Source organism: Carassius gibelio, chromosome A6 (genome assembly GCF_023724105.1).
Source record: "Carassius gibelio isolate Cgi1373 ecotype wild population from Czech Republic chromosome A6, carGib1.2-hapl.c, whole genome shotgun sequence".
In the NCBI taxonomy this organism is placed as follows: Eukaryota; Metazoa; Chordata; class Actinopteri; order Cypriniformes; family Cyprinidae; genus Carassius; species Carassius gibelio.
In genome coordinates this window covers 25,488,595-25,515,190 of record NC_068376.1, presented here as the reverse complement: position 1 = coordinate 25,515,190, position 26,596 = coordinate 25,488,595, and the positions used below count along the sequence as shown (strand labels likewise).

Below are 26,596 nucleotides of genomic sequence, written 5' to 3'. Positions count from 1 at the left end.
CAATAAAACTCACCTGTAATTTTGCCCTGTTCTTTTTGAGTGAATAAAATTCTTTTTTTTTACAGGTCCCTGACCTTGACAAGGACAAAAAAACAAAAAAAAAACACATATGACCCTCCCGCATCATCAAGCTAATGGAAGTGTCCAGGCGTGTTTGCCTGAGGTGAGGCCTCTGTCTCCTCACACTGTGGGAGATGCTACCTTTTTCACTTTCCCTTTTGTGTGTCCTTTGAACGACAGGAATTAATGAAGCATTTAGAGTGAGGAATAGCACATTTACAGTAGTCCACATTTAGCTTACATTTGCGGAGGGGACACGTCCCCATCACCTTTTTGTCATGGATGATTTTGCCCTCACCCCTTTATGGAAACAGGAAAGAATATAATACAAATACGAATATAATAAAATATAATACAAAGGAAGCATCTGGAGCTCTGGCACATTACTGTTCATTCCAAGTACACTGGGGAAACTAAAAGAAAGGAAAAGAAAAGGAAAATTAACTGGTAATTTTCTACAAGGACATTAGGAAATAATTTTATGGACATTTCCATTAGCGCTAAAACACAACTACCTAACAAAATTAGTATGTTAAGCAAAAAAAAAAAAAAAAGTACATTTAACATGGCCAGTTGGAGTTTGATAAGTAATTTCTGCTTAATTATTATTATTATTTTTAAATATGCAACACATGCAATACAATTTCCGTCAATTAGAGTTTAAAAAAATTTGCTACTCAAACAATGTAGCACTGGAAAAAAAAAAAAAACATGCTATTAAAGCAAGTGGTTCACTTGCAAACATGTACCGTAAAGCAAGTAGACTGATTGTCATCCTTTGAAGGTACTATGTCCACTCAATAACAGACTTGGTAAAACATACACAATGACAGTAACAATCAGTGGATATTGTTAGAGTGTAAATGGGTCATTTTGAGTGGAAAATTAACTCCAGATATCACAAAACAGTAAGTTACTAAACCTAATGACAAAATCAACTATAAAACAGTGTAAATACAAGTCGAAAACAATACATTTTTTTTACCTTTTTTAATTATTCATGCCCCGGTGCATGATGGTAAAAACGGGATGATAACTTTGATAATTACTTAAAGAATCCTTTTAAACATTATAATTAATTAATTTTATGCGTAACTTGTTTTACGCATAAAATACGCTTATAATTTCAAACTTTAATTTCTACAAGCTTAAATTACTTAGTAGTAATATAGAATTTACTTCCTTTTGTTATTCTTGCCTGAAATAAATTAATGTAGAAATACAATTTCTATTTATGTAGTATTTAGTAAACACAAAATAATTTTTTATCAGTGTATAGTTAAAGGGATACTCCACCCCAAAATGAAAATTTTGTCACTAACCACTTACCCCATGCTGTTCCGAACCTGTAAAAGCTTTGTTCGTCCTCGGAACACAATTTAAGGTATTTTAGCACCATTTACTGCCAACTAAATAACAGTGTCAAGGTCAATAAAAGGTATGAAAGTCGTGTTCAGAATACTCCATCTGCCATCAGATGTGCAATCAGGGTTATATGAAGCGACGGGAACACTTTTTGTATGGAAAAAACAAACAAACAAAATATTGACTTTAAATGACTAAATGACTAAATTTTCATTTTGGGGTGGAGTAACCACAAGAATGACTCTTCAACTGTGTAATCCACTGTGAAATTGTTGGGTAAATGAATTTGTACATATTATTTCTAATCATAATATTATATAAAAAATGATACTGTAATGTTATTAAAGTTATTAATAATTTACTTACACTTACAAAGAATCAAATTTCCAGCAGGGATTCTTTAAAATGAGGGCAGCCAACCTAGATTAATAACTTCCTATGCTTATTATTATAACCACGTCCTTATAGATCTATTCATTGCTAAAATATTAACTACATTCATATTCAGTATCTAAACGTTAAATAACCATTTCACTTTTGGTAGATGACTATTATTCTTTCCCTTGATATAACCTATTTTCTTAAATGAGAATTATTTCTGAATAAGTGTAGGCTACATGAGATTTATTTATTTCCTGATGCTATTATCAATTTTCTTCAAGAGATCTAATCAACTTCTACATTGACAGGAAATTTACTTCAGTTAATTATCACACAGCTTGTCAGTGTTTCATCAGCACGTTGACTGAAAATAAAAAGACAAAAAGGTGGCTTCAAAGCTAAGCTATGGCAGGTTGTTAGATATGTGGGATTGGTCTCCTCAGGTTCTCGGTGCAGAATAGCTGCTGCCCTTCCATCTGAGGCTGTCTGGCCTCTGCACTTCCTTCTCTCCAGCTAAGCTTTCTGAATAACAAGCTGTGCAATCAAAAGAGCACCTGTGGCTTGAATGCAAATGCCCATTTGAGTTGGCATAGTTACTGTAGCACAACATCGGCAATAACTGGAGCACTGGTGCTGAGTGGGGGACACTGGTTTGTTTAAATAGGGCACCTGCCTCTTCAGACGGCCTCTTCCTTACAGCGCTGCAGTATGTGCTGAGAGTTGCATGAACCTTTGGAGAAATAATAAGCACGTTTTATGGGAAATTTAAAAGACTTTTGAAACACTTCACTGCTGACAGGGTCTGATTATGAACAAGGAAAGTTTTCTTGCATTTCTAAAGAGCTCTAAGTACTGCTCTAACTTTTAATACTCTTTAAAACAGTGGTTTTGAACTCAAAGTGGTGGGTCAGAGGATTGTTCTAATTGTGGGGAATAATAATAAAAAAACAATGCTACATGCAAATAATAATAAAAAAAATTAAAATAAAACAAATGTTTATGTACATACATATTTCACTTGAATAATAATAATCATAATAATAAAACAACTTAAAAATAACACTTAAAAATCCTATTCTTACTATATATATAATATGAAACAACTTTTTTATTTTTGTAGAGAATGTAGTATCTTTAATAAGATAATTTTTATTTTTATTTTATCGCTCTGGCAGATTTTTCCCACTTGTTTTACGCATAAGTAAATTAAAAATACATTTATATTCAAGGTGCAACTATGAAAGTCAAAATTCCTATGCAATTCTGCTTCTTAAATAATGTGTACACATGTATATAGTGTAAAACAAGTTTAAAAAAATATTAATTAATTAATAAGGTACACATTTCTGATTTTATCAGCATTTTGTATGAAATAATAATAAAAAAAATCATAATTTTTTTTTATAAATAAAAAAATGTTGGGTTGCCCCTCAAAACCCCAACATAAAATGAAAACTAAACTGCTTTAGAACATCCTTCAAAGCTACATAAACATGAATAAACTTTCCAATGCTGCTTTGTTATGAATAAGCAAAGCATGTCAAAATAAGTTGAGTGAAGTTCATGCTAAAGAGAACGATCTAAAACTGTGTCAAGACAAATGTCCTGCTGGGGCAACCACGAGAGCTTGTTCCCAGCATGCATCGGTCTCTAGAGGAATGAGAAAATGATTAGACAGCGGCATGAAAAGCCACTCTCACTGCTGAAGTGGGGACAATGCAGAACAGGTGAGCTATCAAAGGCAAGTCGGGGATATCGTACCTGCTAGGCAGCTCTTGAGTGACAGCAGGATTAAGAGTTCCCATGGCAACAACATCTTCATCTTTCAAGGTCACAGGGTTGCTTTTATTTCCATTCAACTGCAAGAGGAGCAAGTTGTGTTCTTCCTTTGCAAAGTCAGCTTTGTTAGCTGCGAAATAAGCAAGGGACATAGAGAGAGAGAGAGAGAGAGAGAGAGAGAGAGAGAGAGAGAGAGAGAGAGAGAAAAAAAGATTAGAAAACAATACAACACATGCAAGAGGAGCTATAACTTCAGATAAACCAGTAAAATATTAATAATTCATTCATCCAAATAAGGACACACAGGATTCCATGCCTGTGGGCCTGTTCTCAGCTGATCAACTGCAGTGTGGATACCAAGCATACCCTCAATATATCTCTCAGGAGTCAAGGGAGTCGGAGAGAGTGAGAGAAAGAGAGATAGACAGACCTGGGGAAAGCAAGGACCTAGGAGAGATATGAAAATATCCTGGGTGGCTTACGGAAGCAAAACTTCGACACATATTCAGCAGCCAAAGGCAATGTTTGGATTGTACTTAAAATATTGGTTCTACACACGTACACTGGGAAAAATGTGTATGATACATTTACAAACCTGCAAACATATTTCATTTTCAGCCCAGTGTATCTCAGGAACAGGTTTATGATTCGATAGGGGAGGTGATACACTTGGAAAGGGCAGTGAATATGATAGAGGAGTAAGCTATACAGTGTCAGCCCTCCCTCTTTTCGAGACAGCGGCGTGCAATTCATCCACCTCACAGGAATTCAATACTCTTTAAAGCACATCAGAGTTGTCGAATACACACTTTAATTTATGAGGGTCAAAGCTTTGGCTTTAACAAATATGGACCCTGGTGGGACGTGTGGTTTAAGTGTCAAACTATAACAAATGTCTAGCAAATGAGCATGATATTCTTGACATTTCTGAGTGCAGAACAGCTGGGGGGTTTTGAGCGATATAGGAACACTAGGGACATCACATTTTGAATAAGCCTTGAAAGTCAGCATAAGTACATAACATGTTTAACATTCAGACATTTCTTCATTTTCTATGAAAACAACACCAAACCTTGAAGCATCAATATTGTTTAGTCAGAATTCTTTTGAATCATCAAAATTGCTTTGAAGCATAAAGACTTTTTTAAATCATCAAATTTAACCACTGTTTTGAAGCATCAAATTTGTTTTAAAATATTTGTATTTCTTTGAAGTAGTCTTTTTGAAATAATACTGCTTTGAGGCATCAGTACTATTTACATGTGTCAGTATCATTTTAAAATTTCTGTAAATTTGAAGCATCAAATTTGTATTGAAGCATCAACGTTGTTTTGAAATGGCAATGGCATGATGTTTTAAAGCATCAAATCAGTTTGAAACATCAGTATTTCTGAAGTTTCCAGTCCGTTTTGATGCATAACTATTGCTTTGAAGCCTCAGATCTGTTTTGAAACAGTATCGCATTGAATTAAATTATCAGATCTATTCTGAATTATCCCTGTTGTTTTGAGCCATCAGAACTGTTCTGAAGTGTCAATAAAAAAATCTATAATTTTCACCCATACAATGTATTTTTGGCTATTGCTACTATTGCTTAAAGCTGCAGTAGGTAACTTTTGATGCTTTAGCGTTTAATAATTGCTTGCATCTTGCAGAAGAACATTGTAGCCAGAAGTTTATGAAGAATCACAAAGGTAAAGGGTTACTCCACCACGGTACCTACCCGAAGCAATCTAAAATACTCTGAATATAAACACTTATTATAGGTGTACCCTAGTGATTCAGGACAGGCTAAAAACAGTTTGGAAAATGGATTCATGGTGTACTCACTTATTATATACATTTTGTACATTTTGAACACAAAAAAAGTTACGGATCGCAGCTCTGATTGGTTGTTTCTTACTTGAAGCAGTGTATTTCTGCAAATGGCAATAGAATCACTGAGTGGAGCCAGAGGAGCTTGATTTTTACACAGATTATCTGTCTCATATTCTTCTGTTAGATCATGACAGGTTTAACAAATATGTAAAAAAAATATATATATATATATTTTACAAACGTTACCTACTGCAGCTTAAATAGTGATTACTATTTATTATTATATATTTACTATTGCTGCACTTCTTTCGGTTCCCAACAGTCAGCAGAAGTAAGAAAAAGTGTTTATTATGTTTGAAATTTGAATATTTATCTTAGAAAAATGCTTGGATTTGCTACAGGGGGCCTTTATTCACTCCCCGGAGCTGTGTGAGGAACATTTTATAACAGATGCGCACACTTTATTTCACGTCTTCTAAACTGTTGACAACAAACAACCGCTTGACCCACTGAAAGGCTTGGAAGTGCAAAGACAATTTTTAATATAACTCTGATTGGATTATTCTGAAAGAAGTAATACACCTAGGATGCTTCGAGGGTGAGTAGAAGATGGATGAATTTTCCTTCTCAGGTAAACTAACCCTTTAAGACTGGATTTGTGGACCACATTTAGAAGTTTCTGTATAGTTCTGTTTATTGAACCATAAAGTACTGCAATGAATATCCTTTCAAAGCATCATTATTGTTCTGAATATTCAACATATGAAACAGCAGTGGTCTTCATGTCTCAGTATTGTTTTTAAGCCTATTCAACTTAATTCTTTGATCCAACATTGCAATATCAGAGAGCAGCTCAGTCACTGGGCAGAAAATGAAAAGACTTCACCATGGAAGGAAAAAAAAAATAGTGCAGATCAAGTCTGAGATGGGGGATAGATTAAATTAGATGAGATTGATTATGTTCCTGTATTATCTACTCTAAGGGACCCTGAGCTCTGACCTTCAAGTTCTTCGTCATTTCAGTCATCTCTATCGATTTGGTTTCCATTTTTTAGCCTCCTGCCTCCTTTGTTTGTCATTCTGCTCCTGCAGCCTGCTATGAGTCTCAATCAAGTCTGGGAGGACAGGTCAATAGCCGGATATTTGTTTGATGTCTTTCCTTATGAGATGCATGAGGGTGATCTATAACCGGTGAGTATGCGAAACGGAGGATGAAACTATAGCTGCATGATGGGAGAAGAACTTAATATGACGTGCACATTTGATTCCATGCATGCTACCTGTTTTCACACTTCTTCAGATCAATTCATTCAGTCCTACTTCCCTGCACTGCCGTCCTTTGAGGTCTATTTAATATGCTTTTATTAGATAACTGATATACATGCTTCTCTGGTTTATCATAATTTAAAAAGAGGATAAAGGTTTATATACAAATGACACCTATTTTAAGACACTTGAAAAAATGGATGAATATCCACAGTCATTATTACACTTTCTTACGTAAAAAAAAAAAAGATCCCTGTAGGAATACAGCATTAATGACTCTAAACATGTTGTCCTTGGATGTACTGAGAACCATGTGCCATTTGTAAAACAATAGAGTTGGCGGACTTCTGTTCTGGGACATTATAATCTATTTCCACAGGATGTCTAACAAGCCCTGTAAGGCTCAAGTCATTAATTGTGGCATGTTGAGCAAAAATGATCAATGCTAATTTATGTTTCAGTCTCGTCAGCAGTCCCTACTCACTTCAGAGAGAGGTCAGCTCGCTTTTTGTCATCCATGCGGGCCTCTTGCACATTTCAAAGTCAGGAAAAAGGCTCCTGTTTCTGTCTATGGCATGATAATATGCATCAAACCATACTGGGGCAAATGTGAGAGTTATCTCTGTGTCAAATGGCATGCCACGTTTTAATGATGCATGGTGTCTCTGGCATCTTTGGGGAAGGAGGGAGGGAGTTTCTTGGTCACTGTCCAACCGGATTCAGAGTAGTTCCTTACATGATTAATTTATAGAGCGGGGAAAAAATACAATGGCAATAATTCTTGTGCCCAGCGGATGATGGTCACAGGTGGTAGAAATATCAAGTGGGCCAAAGCCTGGTTAATGGTGCCTGCGAGGGAAAAGATCTGTCAGGGATAATCTCTTATAATACTCTGCCATAGATAATGTGCTTCCCCCTTTCCACTGGTGGCAGATGAAGAGATTGCATAGCAGACATTATGAAATGGGATGAGAATTATCATGACTATACTGCCTGTGTCCAGAGCGATAAATGCAGAGCTAGTTCAAATCTCATTGGAAAAATGGAGAAATAGTGGGCGAGAGTACTGAAAAAAGATGGGACACCACAGTGTAATGTGATCTGGTAGGAATACTTTATGACTTTGCAGCTAAGTGTACAGCTGTACAAGAAAAAAAAAATTGATTATATGATGACAATGGCATCGAAATATTCTACCTGTAAGAATACTGCCAAGGTTAGTCTTAGAAAGAGCAAAGAGTCCTTGTTTGTACAGTCAGCAGTGGCTTTATATTATATTATATTATATTATATTATATTATATTATATTATATTATATTATAAGCTGTGGTAAAAGTAAATTGTTGAAATGATATTACACACACGCACACACATTATTATATACAGTAAGAAAACATAAGCAATTATATATTTTGATGACTTGTTTTGATTGAGTCATCAAAACTCCTTAACAAATATCCTTATAATTTACCCACCACATGCCATCCAAGATGTTAATGACTTTCTAACTTCATTCGCAAAGAAATTAAGGTTTCTGAGGAAAACATTTAAAATAAAAATGTATATACTTTTTGTATATACTTATATACTCTGTAATGCGTGTCTGAAAATGATCTTATTACATAATCACGTTGGAAAGGTCATGTGCGGTTAGCTCTTCGTCTGTGTACTTCGGTTCAAAAGGTAGGGCAGGAAGAAAAACAATCTATTTTTTTCTCAGACTTCAAAATCATCCGATTGATGTTTTACCTATTTTTGGAGAGGGCGTTTGACTTTTTGTTTCCTTTATAAACACTTGGTCGGTACTCGTGTGACCCTTTCAACGTGACTATGTTTTTAAGAAAATAACAGAAAATTTCGCTACATAATACCCCTATTCCTCAGCTGCGATCATGTAGAGCTCTTTGAAGCTGCACTGAACCTGCCATTTGGACCTTCAGCCACTTGGCCACAACTGAAGTCCATTATATGGAGAAAAATCTAGTTTTCCAAAAAAAACTTAATTTTTTTGCGATCTAAGAAAGAAAGACATGAATATCTTGGATGACATGGGGGTGAAAAATACTTTAGACTAGACTAGAGCAATTATTAAATATCTTTCTTGTTCCCCCTTTTTTGTTACATATACATGGCCAAAATGTGGCTAATATTTCTATAGGCTAATGAAATAATACTGGCATTTAAAAAAAAAAAAATCATTAGGCTATTTTTGGTGCCCCCTCAGCACTTGGTGGCCTACACACAGTGCGTGATGCGCGTGTTGGGAGCGGCGGCGCTGAACACATCCATTCACTGAGGAACAAAACACCAACAAAAAATAGATCAAATCGTTTTTTTTTTTTGACCTGGATCATTGAATCTCTTTCAGCAAAATTAACTCAATTAACTCAATTCAAGTAATTTAAATTTCATTTAAATTCAAATAATTAAAACTTTAAAGTACGCACAACCCAAAACTAGTTTGGATCTGCCAGTATTGTGGTTAAAATGCAGTTACTCACCATTCTAACTACTTGTTTATTGAACTGTTGTAAAATAGCAATTTCACACTCACAATCAATTACTGAAATTCTGAAAACATACTGGCAGAAATTCACATATTTTTTACAAACAGTCCAATATTATAATAAAAAGTAAAAAGCTTATTCAAATATCCAGATGTCAAATGCTGCCTAAAACCTGAGTAATGGTGCTCCTTAACAAGCCATGACGTATGTTTCCTTAACTCACACTGGCCTGATTAAAATCTAGCCTCCACCTTCATTTACAGCATTAGATAAATCACAGAGTCTCCGGCAGCAGATTGAGTCCTTAAAGAGCCTTTGTGAGCTTCACACCAGCCTGCAGAAGCCAGAGGCAGAAATGTTGGCTGGGTTTAGCAGATGTGAACTGAATCTCAACACGGGCTTCAGTGAGACAGCTTCCATCAAACCAACTAACCAGCTATCAGTCTCATCCTCACACAGTCTGCCAGCTCACTGCCCCACTACCTGCTCGATTCTCTCTGCCATGCTAATTAATAAATATTGAGATACTCTTAAATATTACACTACTATATGCAATTACAAAAAGCATAATAAGGCACTGATGTACTGCTTTTGCAAGTGCTTCAAGATACTGTAACACAATGCACATTTGAGGCATCAAACACTGTTTTGGACCATTATTTTGGCTGATATTTAGCCATTTAGAGGTCACTGACATTGTTCAATGAGAATGCCAAAATTTATTCAATGAGCTATCGCCAACATTTGTGGCGCTCATAGATGGAAAATATACACCGTTTCCAAATAATTTTTATATAACTAAGTAAATATTTAAGGGTGAAAAGAGATTAAGTGGGCGATGAGTTTTTGTATTGAATTATCTATATTGAAATGTACACACACACGTGCGCGCGCGCGCACACGCACATACACACACACACACACACACACACACACATATAAAATGTAGGGCTGCACAATAAACTGCATGCAATATTTAAGGGACATCTTGTCAGTAAAGCTGGTTCTGTAATCAGTGGTAAATCTCCATCACGTGCGTGCTTTCACACAGAGCAGCATTTACTACACAGAGCCGTTGTTCACTGACAAGCTGTGCAAAACCACGTTCATGTTTTGCGCATCCTTTCAGCTTGTCACCATTGGTTAAGCCAATATTGCTGTTATGCTGAAGCCAGACACGAGCTGACTTCAAAGTGTTGCCACACATCCACTAACCGCTTGGGCTCGACTCTGACGGTAGATTACTTGATAAAAATGTCTGGAGGGGTGGATTCAGGAGCACTGTTTACACATATACACATGACCTGGATTCCTGGGCTAACACCAGCAAGGCCATTTACTCAGAGTAATTTGGTTTCCTTGCACAGGCAGACTCCAGCAGGGCTATCATAAAAAAAAAAAAACAATAAAAAAAAAAAAAAAAAACGAATCATTTCAGCAGGTGGACGAGAAAAGACTGCAGTGGCCTAATAAAAAAAGGACTCTGCATATAGCCCAATACCCCCCCCCCCCACACCTCCCATCCTATAACAGGCTTGTAAGAAAACATGCAGTCTGCAGTTTCGCCAGCCTTTCATAGAGCACCATTAAACAGGAAGTTGTTGACTTGTTATGAATAATAAAACAAAAGCATCAACTCTGTGGAGCGCTAACATAGGAACCAATAAGTTATGCCAGTTCTCAGGAGGGTGACGAAATAGCTCATATATATAAATAAAATCCTCATATTTTTCCAACATACTGTAAGTTCATGACCTCAATTTTCAAATTCATGAAGGCAAAGTGCTCTGTATCAGCTTTGCCACGAAAAAGTTAACTAGGTTTTTTGATTAACAAAACTGTTGATTTTAAATGTGAAAAACATATGCAATAGAGGGTTACATACATGCCCACTCCATGTCAAGAAACATTCCCATCAAGCGTGGTTCTTTGCAGATCTCATAAATGCTGTTCAGATTCACCATGACTGAGTTTAGCATTTATAATATGTCTACCAAAACAGAATTTGTGGGCATATACTGTACGTAACCCAGAATTTGTTGGCATATACTGTATGTAACCGTTTAATACATGTGTTCTTCACTTCAGTTGTTCTGTTTTTATACGTATTTGGTCTGTCACAATTCAATGCATTTAGCTGTTTATATAAAAGAAGATACTTTATCATAACACAAAACACATCCGATTTTTGAATGGACAAGCCACATAAAAAATATTTTTAAAATGCTGTTGCAATCACACTTGTGATCTTACATCAGCTGAACTCTAATACAGTGAATGAACCACCTTGCCATGCGGCCCTTAACAGTAAACAGCTTACAATTTGAATTTATGTTCATATTTACAATATTTGTTGGCAAAATATGAATTTATATAGATTCTGAAAAAAAAAAAAAATATATATAATATTGAACACTGGTGTCACTTATATCACATTAATTTAGTTTTTAAACAGCAATTTTAAACATCCACTTGAAGCTGTAAACTAAGGGACGTTCACACAGAGAGAAAAAGATTCTTGAGATTCTTGAGGATAGCTGCCAATTTACATCAACGTACTGTCAAAAGCAACCAAGATTTAAAAAAAAAATATTTAAAAAAGTAAAAAATAACAAATGATAATACAATGAACAAATCTAATGATAAAATATTACTATTTAAATACAAAGCTTTCCTTATTTCCTTGCCAAAATAAAATGACATCTCATTTTTACCATCTTGAGTATGGTCAGTTTTCAAATGATGTGACGTAAACCACTAATAACGTTAATGGGCATCCAGAGGTATAAACAGCTGCTAATGGCCTTATGACCTCCAGCTATAAAAACTCTTGTCGGTGCAAATAGGGCATTATAATGGCAGTTAAGGGAGTTGTACTTTGGTTTACAGGGCCGTTAGCCATTCCACTTTCCAAGAACAACCAGCATCCATTGTAAAATCCCTGTAACGCATGTCCTTATTGTGGCTTAAGTTATTTCTAATTATCTAATTTTCCAGGAATAATAATAGTCTTAAATAGGTCTACACCAGGGACGAGGTGACAAAATGCTTTATTGACATGATTTACACAAGCTGCAAATTTGCCATTTGTGATCGAAGGACACATGATCCTCTTCCAATCAATGCCCAATGTCTGTCGCTGACACTCCCCATGGGATCTCATAAACACCAACAATAACATCTGACCACCCTTATGTGTATCATTTTCACTTCTATGTTGGCGTTGGATACTAATGGTAATAATACTTTACAGCTTTTTAGATTGAAGGTCATCAGAAACACCAGTGCTTTCTCTCTTCATTACAAGGTTACATGTCTAGGAAGCAGGATCATAGATTTACCGTTTTGTGACAGTAGATATATACACACACACACACACATACAACCACACTTTAGGTGTCTTCTGCCAATTTTGCACGAAAACAAATTAGTGGCTACGTGATATAAACAAACTCAGGAGCCTTGGCTTTACTTCTCCGTCCTCATGGCACCAGTACCATCTAAAACACTGTCAGTTCGAGTCACCGTCTCACTTTTAACGTGCATTAGAGGTAGCATTATCAGTGTCCGAGGTGTTATATTTGGAGCTGAAATCTGCGCGCACAAAGGAAAGGGCTATATCTCTTCCTCTCCCCCCCACGGCTCAAGTGTCACCCAGTCCTGTAGAAACGCCACTAAGTGCCCAAGCCGAACGCTCATATTTCCCCTTCCCTCCAGATTATGAACGATAGGGCAACTCTTTTTACATTCATTACACAAGCGCACATGCATAATTGATTTCGCTTAAATTATGGCACCCCAAATTTTCAGTGGAGTTATGGCCGGCTCTTCCATCCTCAACTGATTCCTCTTGCACACGAGACACATCAGTAACCTTGCTGTGTACTTTATAAAACAGCCTTTAGGCACCAAGGTTCTGTGAATCTATCGTGAACGAGGAGATTTATCACTTTTATTGTGCTTATATATGAAAGACAGACGAAATTTACATTTGATTCAAAAGATGCATTATTTCATTGTTAGGGCTGCAAGTAATCAAAATAAAACCAAAATTCATATGGCTTAGTGCGATTATCAAATTGCAGAGGCTGTGGTTTAATTAAATAAGTATAATATATATTTATTTCATTAAATGAAAGACTTTTTTAAAGTGTTTCAAAGACATTTTTTTTGCCCATTTGTTTTTCAATAAAATATTAGAATAGTAATATTTTGCTTTGTTTTTAAATAATGATAATGATCATAATAATTATTATAACAGTAAACCCATGGAATGCTTATCGCATTTTAAATCACCATTTTTATCAGTGCAATTATCAATTAGTAAAGATTTAATATTAGTGTGATTTAATTTTAAGTGAACATATGCACTGTATGTTTTAGAGTGAAGTGTTTCAAAGTTTCAAGACTTTAAGCTTGAAAATGAAGAATCTATGACAGTTGTAATGTAAAATTAGATTATTTTAAATTCTTCTTCTTCTTATCATTATTATATTTTTCTTAACTAGCCATTTTATTCTACAAGGAATTAATTACAAAAGTAATATTTCTTGTTTTGTTCTTATGTAGTAATGTTTATATTTATTTATATTATATTTATAATTATGTTATAATACATAAAAAAAAAAAACCTATACAAGAGCTGAAATGTGAAAAAACGTGTAATTTTAAGTAGATAAAGGACAACTCATATGCTATCAGGCTGCATTATTCCTTGCTACTTTAAAAAGTAATTCAAGGTGAGAACCTGATTCACAGCAAATAATGAATTGCCTCGGGTCAAAAACCAAACCCTGTGAGGATTTGTGCAGATGAAGGGTTGAAGGAAGAACAGAAAAAACAACATCAAATCACAAAGTGCTGATGCTGTGCCATCATCACATTGTGGAATATTATCAGAGTGGTGCCGAGTTCTGTCAACACAGCCAGGCCGCGGGTCCCCCGGGAGAATATGGGCTGTCATCCACCTGAATAATAACACAGACAGGGCTGGTATTTCTGAGAGTAGGGGAAGTCTATCATCCAGGATAGGTCACTCAGAGACTGATCATGCTAAAGGTTAGATCCGAACTGTGACTGTCCCCCGCAACAGGAGCCTTTGACAGTGCAGGCATATGGCACAGGGAAAAATGAGGGTCAGCTTGTCCAGTGAGCTTCTGCTCCTCTAGAAAAGAACTATATAGACAGGAATATCATCGTTTGCATTATTATCTGATTAAGAAACAAAACATCACTAATTGGCAAAATAATTATGATAGAATTAGTAAAAAGATTAAACTCAGAGAAGTATGAAATGCCGCCTATAATTTTTGACACATAATTTAAAACATATTTACAAATATTATATATTATGTATTAGGGGTGTAACGGTTCACAAAATTCACGGTTCGGTTCGATACGATACACTGATGTCACGGTTCGGTTCGGTTCGATACGTTTTAGATACAGCAAAATGTAAAAACATCTCAACTTTTCAGAATGCCGCAAGCGCACCGCGGGTCATGTGACAAGAACCAACCAATCAGCTTCATCCTTTCCCGTAACAACGTTGAGAGCTCAGCCAAGATGAAGGAACAGCTGATCATAGTTGTATATGGATTGCAATTTTGAAATAAATTCAGTAGCAGAGCTACTGCAAGCGATTTTTAGAGCTGCAAATCCATTTATCCTTCGCTGAAATTTCCGCGTCTCATGGAGAGAGCACGTCATTGTTGCTTAGCAAAGACAGACGCCTCATGAGCGCTTCTGCCCGAGCGCTTTGGAAAGGAGGAGAAAGACGCGCTTAGCGTTTTCCATGCGTTTTTAGGCACGATATGTGAACGGCCCCTAAGGCGCTCGCTCACTCAGCACGCGCTGAAGGCTCGTTGCAAAATGTCTAATGCATTTAACAGACCAGAAATATAAGATCCTAAAATAACCAACAGGTCTGGTGTTTGGGTTGGATTCCCTGTAAGCTATAGTGTCTAAATGCTGCAGGGATAGTTTGCTGCGTGCATGTTTCTCCTTTTTTTCCGTCTTTTCCCAGATAGTACTGACGCATATATCCCAGATATTCCCGCTGTTTTTTTTTTTTTTTTTTTGTAATCCCGCTGGTGTACCCTGTCATGTTGCAGATGCGACATACCGTTGTTTTTTTATCCACCACTCTCTTGCCATCACTATTATAGCTTAAAGGGAATCCAAAGTGCACCCAAACACCAGACCTGTTGGTTATTGGGGGATCTTCTCATTTCTGGTCTGTTAAACGCATTGGCTATTTTGCAACGAGCCTTCAGCGCGTACTGAGTGAGCGAGCGCCTGCTGAGTAGCCTAACATAAACATATAAGATGGTGTTTTTTTCTTCTTCGGGAGTGTCAGGGGCGTTGCCTGTTACGTTGTTTGGGTTATTGGGCTACCTTGTTGAACGCATATCATTATATTTCTTTCTCTCTCTTTTTTTTTTTTTTTCAAATATAATTAATTACTCCAACGAACCGTTTGGTATACATAATGCGTACCGCGTACCGAACCGAAAGCGTCGTAACGAACGGTTCAATACGAATACGCGTATCGTTACACCCCTATTATGTATATTTTTTCCAGGTTAAGAAACACCATATAATATAATTTATATATAGCATTAAATCGGGTAACAAAAAAACAAAAACAAAAAAAAAAGAGGTTCGTTGAAATGAATAAGCAACATTTGAAATTGTATTTATTTATTATTTTTTTTAGGTTAAGAAAAAGTACAAAAGTACCCGGAATGGATTAAAATTTTTTTTTAAAAATAAATAAAAATAAAAAAATAATATATATATATATATATATATATATTTATTTGTTTGTTTTAAAATGTAAACCAGGTTAAATTAAATGCACTGAAAGGGGTGCCAATTATTACATTCTGACAATCACAACCCTCAGTGTTCACATACAAACCTACCTGACGGTGAATCTATAGAGCATCAACGCATCAAAAGGGCAAAGTTTACAAGCATTTGATACACAAGTCGAAAGGCTCTCGTTTCAACATTTCAAGGTCGAGAGTGGCATGATTAGTGTTAAAGGGTTTGTAGTAAAAAGCTCAACAATCAGATACTGTAGCTTTGAAGGTCAAGAGTAGAGACAAATGAAATATCCTCCCACGTTGTTCTCATGCATAAAATAGCTATGCAATTCATTTACCTGCTGTTGCTTATGCAAATGGCTTGGCTAGTCAGAATCCCCGCGAGTCTGAGGGTTTAAAACATTCATACAAATACTGTATGTCTGTGAAAGCACACTGCAAACTATCTGTGTGCATTCATATTTATCAGCTTCATGTGGAAAGGGTTGAATGTGAAACTACTTTTAAACAGCCAACTCGAGCTCCAAATCAAACTTCCATCTCTGAGATCTTTAAGGTTTAAGACCTTCTTGGCCTCCAAGACCTTAAGGAACATGGGACCCTATAGGAATGTTGCAATTACCATCCTTTTCACAACATAATTTTATCGAACAAGAGGAATTATTCAGATATATCTCACCTTACTTGCGAAAATCAATGTTAACCAAATAGTTCCCACTGAGCAACATTTAAAACAAGTGATTAAATGTCAAATGTGAGTGCTGTTTGATTGAATTTAAGGTAACATAATTAAACCGCGAATGGCTCGTGTGGAAGTAAATACAGAGCACCTGTCATGCTCAAACCACAAGAGTAGCATTGCTTCAAATCAAAACTCAGCAAGACTACCACAATTACCTCTATTGATTCTGTATGTAACCACTGTATGACTGTGGGCCATCAGTACATCACAGCAAGCACCATTATTCACCAACAATTGCTTTAGTGTATAAATGCATATGAATGATACATAGTCAAAATGAAAACACCTGATTAACCGCTCATGTTTGAGCATGCTCTAAGAAGGATGCCAATGCAACATTTCAGCTCTGCAACTTTAATAATATAGAATGTTTGTTTTTTTTGTTTTTTTTGTATCGAGAACCATGGGCAGCAGGATAGGGGGAAAATGCTAACTTATATTATGAGAGTTGAACCGCTGCAATTTTAGAACACAGTTCAATGTGTGATATGCTGAAAAAGATGCAAAACAGCACAACGGTCAAAAACATCCATTCAGTGCATGTTTAAATAGAAATAACAATGGAAAAGCAGTGGAGTGGAATGCAAAAAAATGTAGACTGAAACTGTAATAGAATTGATTGTGAATGCTGTTTCATGTTGACTGTCACATTACACAGAATTAATATTACAATGCGGCATAACTATACAAACCCTAAAGCTTTACTGCTTCTCATATTATTTTATCAGACAGAATATGAAAGATCCAAAATCTCAAAATGCAGTCTAGGCTTTTGCTGTTAGACTGATGTAAATGCAAAAACAGAACCCAAGGTAAACACCATCCTAAAAGATGTAAACATGTCCTCCAAAGAGCAAACATCTTTCGTAGAAAATATGGGGTGAAAGATCTTGTCGAATACCATCAAGCTAGACAGCCAGTCCAGTTGGGCATGCAGATTATATGCAAATTTCTTGGTATGCATGCATGTTTGCATTTGCTGTTCTCATCCCAATGAGTCCCAGAGCAAAACTCTGGTAAAAGTAATTACAACACATTTTTTCAGTTTATTTTAGCTTAACTACTACTAGTTTAAGGGTTTTACTCCGACTATACAAATTTTTTTTTGGCCTTCGGCTACAGCCAGTACCTCTGGGTCTAGGAGTTATCAGTCTCTATAGCAGCATGTTGCACCTGTCGCTGTGACTTCTCAGTGGATGCCTCCTTTAATAGCAATGACACTATCGGTCATGAGTGGAAGTACTAGTTCAGTTTTAGGTGTCAAGCCTCATTTACATATTCTTTGCCTTGAGGACCTTCACATGGCGATTTAATTGACTGCAGTTAGCCAGAAGTGATCATTAACTGAAACATGCTCTCTGATCACATGTCTGGCTATTTAAAAAAACAGAAAAGAAAGAAAGAAAAGAAAATCAAGTCTATTTATACACTGTACCTCACACAGATATTCTAAGCTTATGTCAGATGAGCTTGGCTGTCAGGAAAATGCATGAATGTAATTTAGATGAATTTACAATAAATATAAGCTTTTCTAACATTTGTTACACTTGTCATTTATGACTCTAATTAACTGTAAATTCAAAGTTCATGCCTGTATTTCAAAAAGTTCATGCTAACTGTGAACATATGTAGTTCTATCATTTGCAGCGTACATTTTAAATGTTTTGAGCAACAATGTAAAATCTTACTATAGGTTACTATACACTGAAAAAAGTGATTTTGGAGAGTTGTAAATATAATCTGTGGAAACCATATAAAATGTACATGATTATTGCAGCCAGCCAACGAATTCTAAAGTAATGGGTAAATTCTACATATGCTACCCATTCATCAACAGTAAGAACCATCACATAGAAAAATGCAGTAAAATATACCCCCAAACCGTGAGTTTTTTTTTGCTTTAAATTGCGCATGCGTCAGCCCGCATTTTTGATTGAGTGTGGACTCATATAAACACTGAAGCATTGTTAAAAGTAACACTGAAGCAGAGTTGAAGTTAATGAGATAATTAAGAAATTAATTGGGTCATGATTGACCATTATTGAAGACATCCGATGTTAACAAGCAGACTCACTAAACTAGAAAATCACAATTTGTGTGTTACCATTGTAGTGGTCAATGTTTCCTTTAGTTGGGTTCTTGAACCTTCAGATGTTTACTTTAGACTTTGTGGGGCTGTGTTAACAGAATGGTTACAGACAAATCAGCCCAAAGACAATCATGTGTGCTATTGATTGTTGTTTGAACTAATTGTTATGGAAAGACCTGAATGCGTCAGTTCAGGTTTCTTTAATGTATACATAAATTAAGTGGTGGGTGGGGGTAGGAAGTCAGCATTTTTTGGCATAATATGACGTTTTTAAAAGTTAGTTCTACATAAAGAAATAATTATTATGTTTAGAAACACAGACATCAAGAATCAGCGTGAGCATCACAACAACGGTGAAAAAAAGCATGTTGTAGCCAATAAAAACTCATCCATTGCTCCCATCATGCATTGCGGCATGAATAAATTATGAGCTGAACTGACTTTTTAACTTTTTAATAACTAAATTGTATTTTTGCTGAGATATTTTTTACCTAATTTTAATGAGTAAGAAGCTGTTGAATATATACATAAATGTGAGGTATTGTTACCCAATTTATGCAAGCATTTAATAGCTTTTTACTTCAGATAGTTTATACTCAATATATGGGATTAAATCTACCCCACCAAAGTCGATGCAAATTGTTACCTCACATTTATTGGGTAAATCCTATAGATTAGTTTTTACAGTGTAGGTTCAACAAATGGTAGATCAAAAATAGTGCACACTCGTGAACGAGTCAGTCTGTTGTCCGTTATCTGTCATCTTCAGTTCTCTCTTCACAGCAGTACAGTCAGTGTACTGTTTGAGTACATGAATTACTCCGGGATATTGGTTTGTTTTAACTCAGAGGGAGTGTCAGCCACATTAAAAAAAGTTAACAGCTTAAGTCATTTGTGGATTAATGCGTATTAGAGATGCGAACCGTTTAAAATGATTCAGTTCGATTTGGTGAACTGAATGATTCGTTCGCAAACCGGATATCCAGCTGCTTTGTTTTGAACTCACACAACAGAAACGGAAGAGATGAAAATGTTGAATAAATCGTTTTTGCTATTTTTGGAGCAAAATGTATTTTCGATGCTTCAAAAAATTCTAACTGACCCTGTGATGTCACATGGACTACTTTGATGATGTTTTTCTTACCTTTCTGGACATGGACAGTATACCGTACACACAGCTTCAATGAAGGGACTGAGAGCTCTCGGACTAAATCTAAAATATCTTAAACTGTGTTCTGAAGATGAACGGAGGTCTTATGGGTTTGAAACAACATGAGGGTTATTAATTACATGATTTTGCTATCTGGGTGAACTAACCCTTTAATATACATGATAACTAAACAGTATGAATGAAATGGCTAAAAAAAAAAAAAAAAAAAAAAAGCTAATTAGAAATATTTTAGCAAAGAAAATTAGTAAAACTTAGTAAAATGACACAAAGGTGTCACAAGACTAAATGTTCTGGATAAACTTACACTACAGGGCACCTTGACTTGTGTTTAGGTGGCTATAGTCCCTTTTAGTGAAAAAAAAATGTGGTCATAATACAGTATAACAGGTTTAATATTTTTACTGAACATTTAAATACATTAAAACAATACAGAAAAATATATAAGTTAAAAGTTTTACATATATTAAAATGCAAAAAAACTATAAAGACCAATAGGTATCACTTTACAATAAGACCTTACATTCACAATGGGCAATAGCTAAAGTATTCTCAAAATGCATTCCAAATTATGAATAATTTGTAATATATAATTATTCACGTTATTTAGAAGGGCCCACGATAACAGTAATGTGCATATTCATTACCGTGATATATCGCATTACCGAATACCAGCACATGTCTAGTCTCATCATCTATACAGTGCTAAATAAACTTGTGGAACCCTTTCAGTCTCAAAGTCATCACTGTTGCCTGGATACCCGCATGGCCAGAGATTTGCATGCAAAGGATTAAAGTGTAGGATGGTGAACATGATGTCTGCTGCCTGTGACAAACTAATGAACCTCAGTGCACCTTATCAACCCTGCACAAACCAGGAATGATCACACCAGAACTAGAGTTGTTCCGATTCCGATACTAGTATCGGAAATATCTCCGATACCACAACAAATTCTGGCATCGGCGAGTACATGAACCCATATACCGATCCGATACCATTTTCTTAAAAAAGACCTAGTTATGACCGCAAGCTTTGCCTAACCGCTGCACGGTTCTTCTTCGCTGCTCAAAATGCATTGAAAACACAGGAAGTTGTGCTGTGTTGCCACAAGCAACCCCTGTTTAGAGCAGCGAAGAAGAAATGAAAACGCGTTAGCAGCCCTTATCTATATATGACTGGATCACTCATCACATTCTAAACTGCCAAAAGACAGTGAAGCCGCTACTATATTATAGATCAGTGGTTAGCAGTATGTCTCTGTAGTACCGGTAGTTACAGACTCTCGAGTATATTCAGTACCGGCAGCTGCGTTCAGTCGCTTCCGTGTAAGTCAAAACGCAGGGCTCCAGACAGTAGCCGAATATATACTAGTGTCTGTGAATATTAAACTGCAAAATACTATTTAAATATTACTCCCGCAAAATCTACATCTCTGTGGGTGACTGGCACAGATGCGCGAGAGCTCGCTGTTTTGTAGTCTCTGCTGTGTGTCATGAGGACACGAACGCATAAACCGTCACTTCATGAGAATTTACCATTTCATTTGAGAATACTGTCATATCATAAACACAGACACTCAAAGATCTTCATGGCAGCCCATTAAAATAAATGTTTGGTTTACATGAGTAAATTGACAATATATAAAGCTACTGTTGTAGCCTACAGTAATAATAATACATCTCTATAATAATAATAATTATGCCTAGATGGTTGCTTGTTTTTTACTTGTTTTTTACTTGTTAGAGATTATCTGATTAATAGATCTTTTTTTATATTCCTAGACTTATTTGTTGCAGTTTTTTTATACAGTTATATTGTAAAACTTAAATACCTTTTTTAGTTTGCGGTGTTAGATTTTTGGCTGCATTTGAAGTTCTTTTTTGCATAAGAAAATAAATAATACTGTCAAATTCATGTTAGATAATAAAAATACTGTAATAAATACAGTAGTTCACCATGTATTTGTTCATGTTTTATTGAGGGATCTGTCTGAAGCACACCATAAAAAAATTCTAGCAATTTACACAGGGCTAGTAGTATATACAGCTGTATATACAGATATACACCCAGGTATCGGATCAGTACTCGGTATCGGCCGATACCCTGAGCCCAGGTATCGGAATCGGTATCGGGAAGAGAAAAAGGGTATCGGAACATCTCTAACCAGAACAGTAGAAGGCAGCTAAATTAAACAGTGTTAAGAGCAGGAAGAAACCACAAGGAGGCCAATAACAGTGGGTCTGCAACTTTAAATACATAAAAATAAGGTTTATTTACAACTATCTGACTCCTATAGGAACACTATTTTCTTTTTTCGATCTTTCCCTGCAGTCCACTGTTCAAAGGATAGTTCAATGAAAAACAACAATTCTGACATCATCTACTCGCCCTCATGCCGCTTTAACCTGAGATTTTTCTTTTCCATGAAACACAAAAGAGTTATTTAGTTACATTTTTGTCCAGCAATGAAACATGAATACTAATAGGCTCAAGAAAGGGCAAAGTACTACCATAAAAGTGTCTCATAAGGATCACACTGACACATTATATTCCAAATCTTCTAACGCCATATGGCAGCTTTGTGTGAGGAACAGTCATTGGATTACTGCACTTTTATTGCATTTTTTGTCCATTTGGAGCTAGCAGTTCCAGTTAGCTTTCACTCTCATTGTCTGGAAAATCATGACATTGAGGCTGTATTATGTGAACTATTTAAGCTTGTGTAAATCTACAATACTGTTAAAATATTATTGTAGGTATTAAGAGAAATAGAAAAAAAATATGACAAGCATGATATGAAGAAAAAGTTCATCTCTACAGAAGTTTGTCTGAAGTATTTTGACCAGTTAAAATGTAAATAACTTGTTACTACCTGAAACAACTTTAAAACATTAGATATGGATGTGCAAGTCTTGTTTGTGTGTCTTTAAATAAAAAAAGTCTGTCATTACTTCCAGCTGCAAACCTTAGTCCTAAATTGCGTCTTCTGTGCAGGTAAATATTGATCATTTAGAAAATTGCTGAGAAATTGTTAGTTTTAGGAACAAAAGTATTGCACTGTAGAGGAAGGAATCCATCATCTATTCTATACATTTTTTTTTACATTCAACCAACTGTATAAACTGAAAACAAAAGAATACAGTTTGAATAATAAATGTCAATATTATGAATAAAATGACAGGTGCTGCATCATGCCACACAATGCCCTGCTTGTGTCATATTGCTGGATTCCTCTGGTAATCTCTTGAGTCCAGTTTCAAGGTGTAAACACAGTAAATACCCTGTAGGCCCTGTAAGTAAGCAAAGCTCTTCTATGATACAGCGCCCCAGAAAGAGATACATAGCAGAAAAAAGATTTCCCATGCTAATTCAAAAAGAGTCAGGGACTGATACAGGTCTTTGTAATGCATCAGTATCGCTCTTGGTTTCTTTATCTTCTGCTGAGGAGCAGTGGTTCTAAACGGTAACAGAAATCCTTGGGATTAAGCAGGAAGGAGAAGCCATTTCTAATGAGATATGAGTTTAAACCGTTGTTATAAGGTGATGGAGATGGAGTAAAAGTGCACAAATAATGTGTGTGTGACAGTTTACATTTTCAATACATATAGAAAACTGTAAGAATACTGATATATACAGTATATAGATATATATGCCTGTGATCCATTTATTCAGGATTCTTCGATGAAGAGAACAGTATTTATTTTAAAATTAAACATTATGTATGTAAAAGATTTTACTGTTAGTTTTGTTTATTTTAATGCATCCTTGCCAAATAAAAGTATGAATTTCTCAAAAAAAATTGTTTTCAATCATACCGATTCCAAACTTCTAAACAGTAGTGTATATAAACATTTATATAAAAAATATATACTGTATAAAAAACAAAATTAAATACATTATGTGAAATACTGCATGAGAAGCTTCTTTCTTTGTATGCACTGTAAATTAGAGGACGTGAAATAAAAAAAAAAAAAAAAAAACAAACACTTTGATGCATTGTCCTGAATCATATTTTATTCATTACAGTGCACAGTGGAATGTCTATTTGAACAAAGAAATGCAGCTGTAACAATTATCATAACTTTCTTTGGCCTGACAGACTTGCCAGTGCTATCCTGGCTCTCACGCAAAGGCCAATTAGCTTTCGGACAGAGATTGTTGGGATGGAACAGAGCGGAAAGCTGAACATGCACTAAAACCGCTTCTAGTTAAAGAGATGCCAATCATGTGCCTGAAGCACGCTGAACAACAGCCACCCATGCAGCTATGCTGCACGCATGCTTCCTCAGCTGCTGGCTGGAAATCTTCTGTGTGGAAATTACATTTAGTGTGAAAGAATTTGGGGATGTACAGTAGGATGGTGAATGTATAAGCAAGATTGGGAAAACAGTTAGCGGTTGAGAGTTCTGGTGATCCTGCAATGGCTCAGGACTGCAATGCTCACAACTTCTTTCTAGATTAACATTTTTTAAAGGTATTATTTGCCCAGGAATTACAATTATGTCATTATTAACTCACCCTCATGGGGAATTACAAAATAGTTGCCGTAAATATGTTTAAAAACAAGTTACCGTATGGCTTTAGAAGACTTAAAATATAGCACACCAGTCATATAAATCAGTTTTATGATACTTTCATGGTATTATTTGCATCCTTTTGGAAGCTCGACAGCCCCATTGCTCATTCACTTTCATTTTTTGAAAAGACTAGGCAGGATACACCTCAAAAATTCACCTTGAACAAGAGCAAATGGTGAACTATTCATTTTAGAGTTGGGAAAAAAAAAGTATTATTTCAATCACATGTGGACAGATATAAATAAACTGCGGCAAAGGACACACACTCTGCATGACTAAGAGAAGGCAAGAAAGAAAGCCAGCAAGTTAAAAAGCTAGGCACTGAGATCAGGATTTCAATGGCCATTAAACCTCTACCTGACTCCTCTGAGCACTTACTGCTTTCAAAGCTCTAGAACCACAATGTGAAGATCTTAGAATTGCTTATATACACTTGCCTGCTAGAAATGTGTGAATATGGAATATATCAACCTGGACATTTAGTATTGTGTTTTTTCTCTGCATTTGTGGAGAAATAATATAAAATGTTATTATTAATAATATATTATTTATGATATATCAGCAATTTAACCGGCATCATGGTGAATAGAACAGGTTCCAACTGAGACTGCACAGTCCTTCACCAGCTTTTCTTCTGAGGAATCACAAACTGCCTCTGTGTGTAAGAGATAGAGGGACATCAAGTGTACGTCAAGGAAAGACTCCAATGAAAGAGAAGCTTTACTCAGTTGTGGTTTGTTGAGATGCTAAACCAATTGAGAATTTTGAAAGGTGAATGTCATCTTTATTCATTCTTAAGATCAAGGATATATCTTTTGATTTTAAGAGCAGAAGTGTTATGCATATCCACGCCTAACCTTTTTCAGCAAATATTTATTAGATACCATGACATTTCGGAATGTGAAAACAAACCAAACAATATGAAAAATAGCTTTGAAAATGAGAAGTGTACTTTTGCAGGTCCAAAAAGAGTCCAAAAGTCTGACACTACATTGAAAATCTGGATTCAAAATGGATCTAAATAAAATAAAGTTTATTTTAATTGAACGTCTCAGTCTCGTCAGTCCTAATTTATGCATGTGTTCAGTACATTTCACCGTTGACAGTTTTTTGAACAAATCGCAGTATGATGATGGCTTTGCCATAATACTTTTGCTCAAAATACTTTTTCTCAAAGATCATGCCGTGCCAATTTTTCTGGACCCAACTATAACACAGCAAAATGGAAAAGGTACATAATGTTCACAAAACTACACATAAATGACAATAAAATGCCAAACAAAAAAAGACAAGAGTTCAGCACTATTAGAAATAACTAGGGGGGGGGGGGGGGGAACAAGGAACAAGACTTTAATAAGAGTATGCAAGGAACAAGCAAAGACTAAGATTTGTGTAAAGAAGAAACTAATTGCATGTAGCACAAAACACATAGAACGAACCAGCAAAGATAAGAGGGAACAGAGCACAATAATTTGGGAGGAATGGAGTATTGTGAAACAATGACAAGATGAGTGTTTGATGAAAAGAAGGTTCAAAAGAACAGCATTTATTTAAAATAGAAAACTCCACATTACAGTGACATTTACTGTAAGTCCTGATCAATTGAACACATCCTTTACTAAGTAAAAGTATTAATTTCTTTCTTACTGACCTGAAACATTTGAACAGTAGTGTTTATATTTTAATTAATCTTTAGAAACCACAACCAATTGACCTAAATAAGTACTTTCAAGATTTTCTTCTTCATCAAATTATAAAACCCTGAGAAAAGGAAGGTGCCCTGTTATTGACTGTTTCAAGAAAGAAAAAAAAAAACTTTTCCACCCATGAGAGTAACCTGACCTCATTCTTTGGTTCAGTCCATGCACTCTGCTCTTGTTTATGTGCTTGGCGTCTAGGATAGCTTTATTATTTACAGCCTCAGTATATTCAATCATCCTGCAGCACTGCTACAAATACTATAAATATCAAGAGCCTGGATCAGGAGAAGTCTGAGCTCTCAGCCCAGACAAG

The 26,596-nt window shown here is 35.7% G+C and overlaps 1 protein-coding gene and 1 long non-coding RNA gene across 2 annotated transcripts in view; both read right to left on the bottom strand.

The window, feature by feature from the left end:
- The window catches only part of LOC128015874 (uncharacterized), a 327,822-nt gene extending 312,297 nt beyond the window's left edge, over positions 1–15,525 (bottom strand). Inside the window, exon 1 of the long non-coding RNA XR_008184023.1 lies at positions 15,380–15,525. This is a non-coding gene — a long non-coding RNA (uncharacterized LOC128015874). The remainder of the gene's footprint in view (positions 1–15,379) is intronic.
- LOC128015871 (contactin-4-like) overlaps positions 1–26,596 on the bottom strand; it is an 80,430-nt gene that overhangs the window by 35,585 nt on the left and 18,249 nt on the right. Inside the window, exon 2 of the mRNA XM_052600088.1 lies at positions 3,568–3,715. Coding sequence (XP_052456048.1) covers positions 3,568–3,628 — 61 coding nt within the window. The 5' untranslated portion in view covers positions 3,629–3,715. The remainder of the gene's footprint in view (positions 1–3,567; positions 3,716–26,596) is intronic.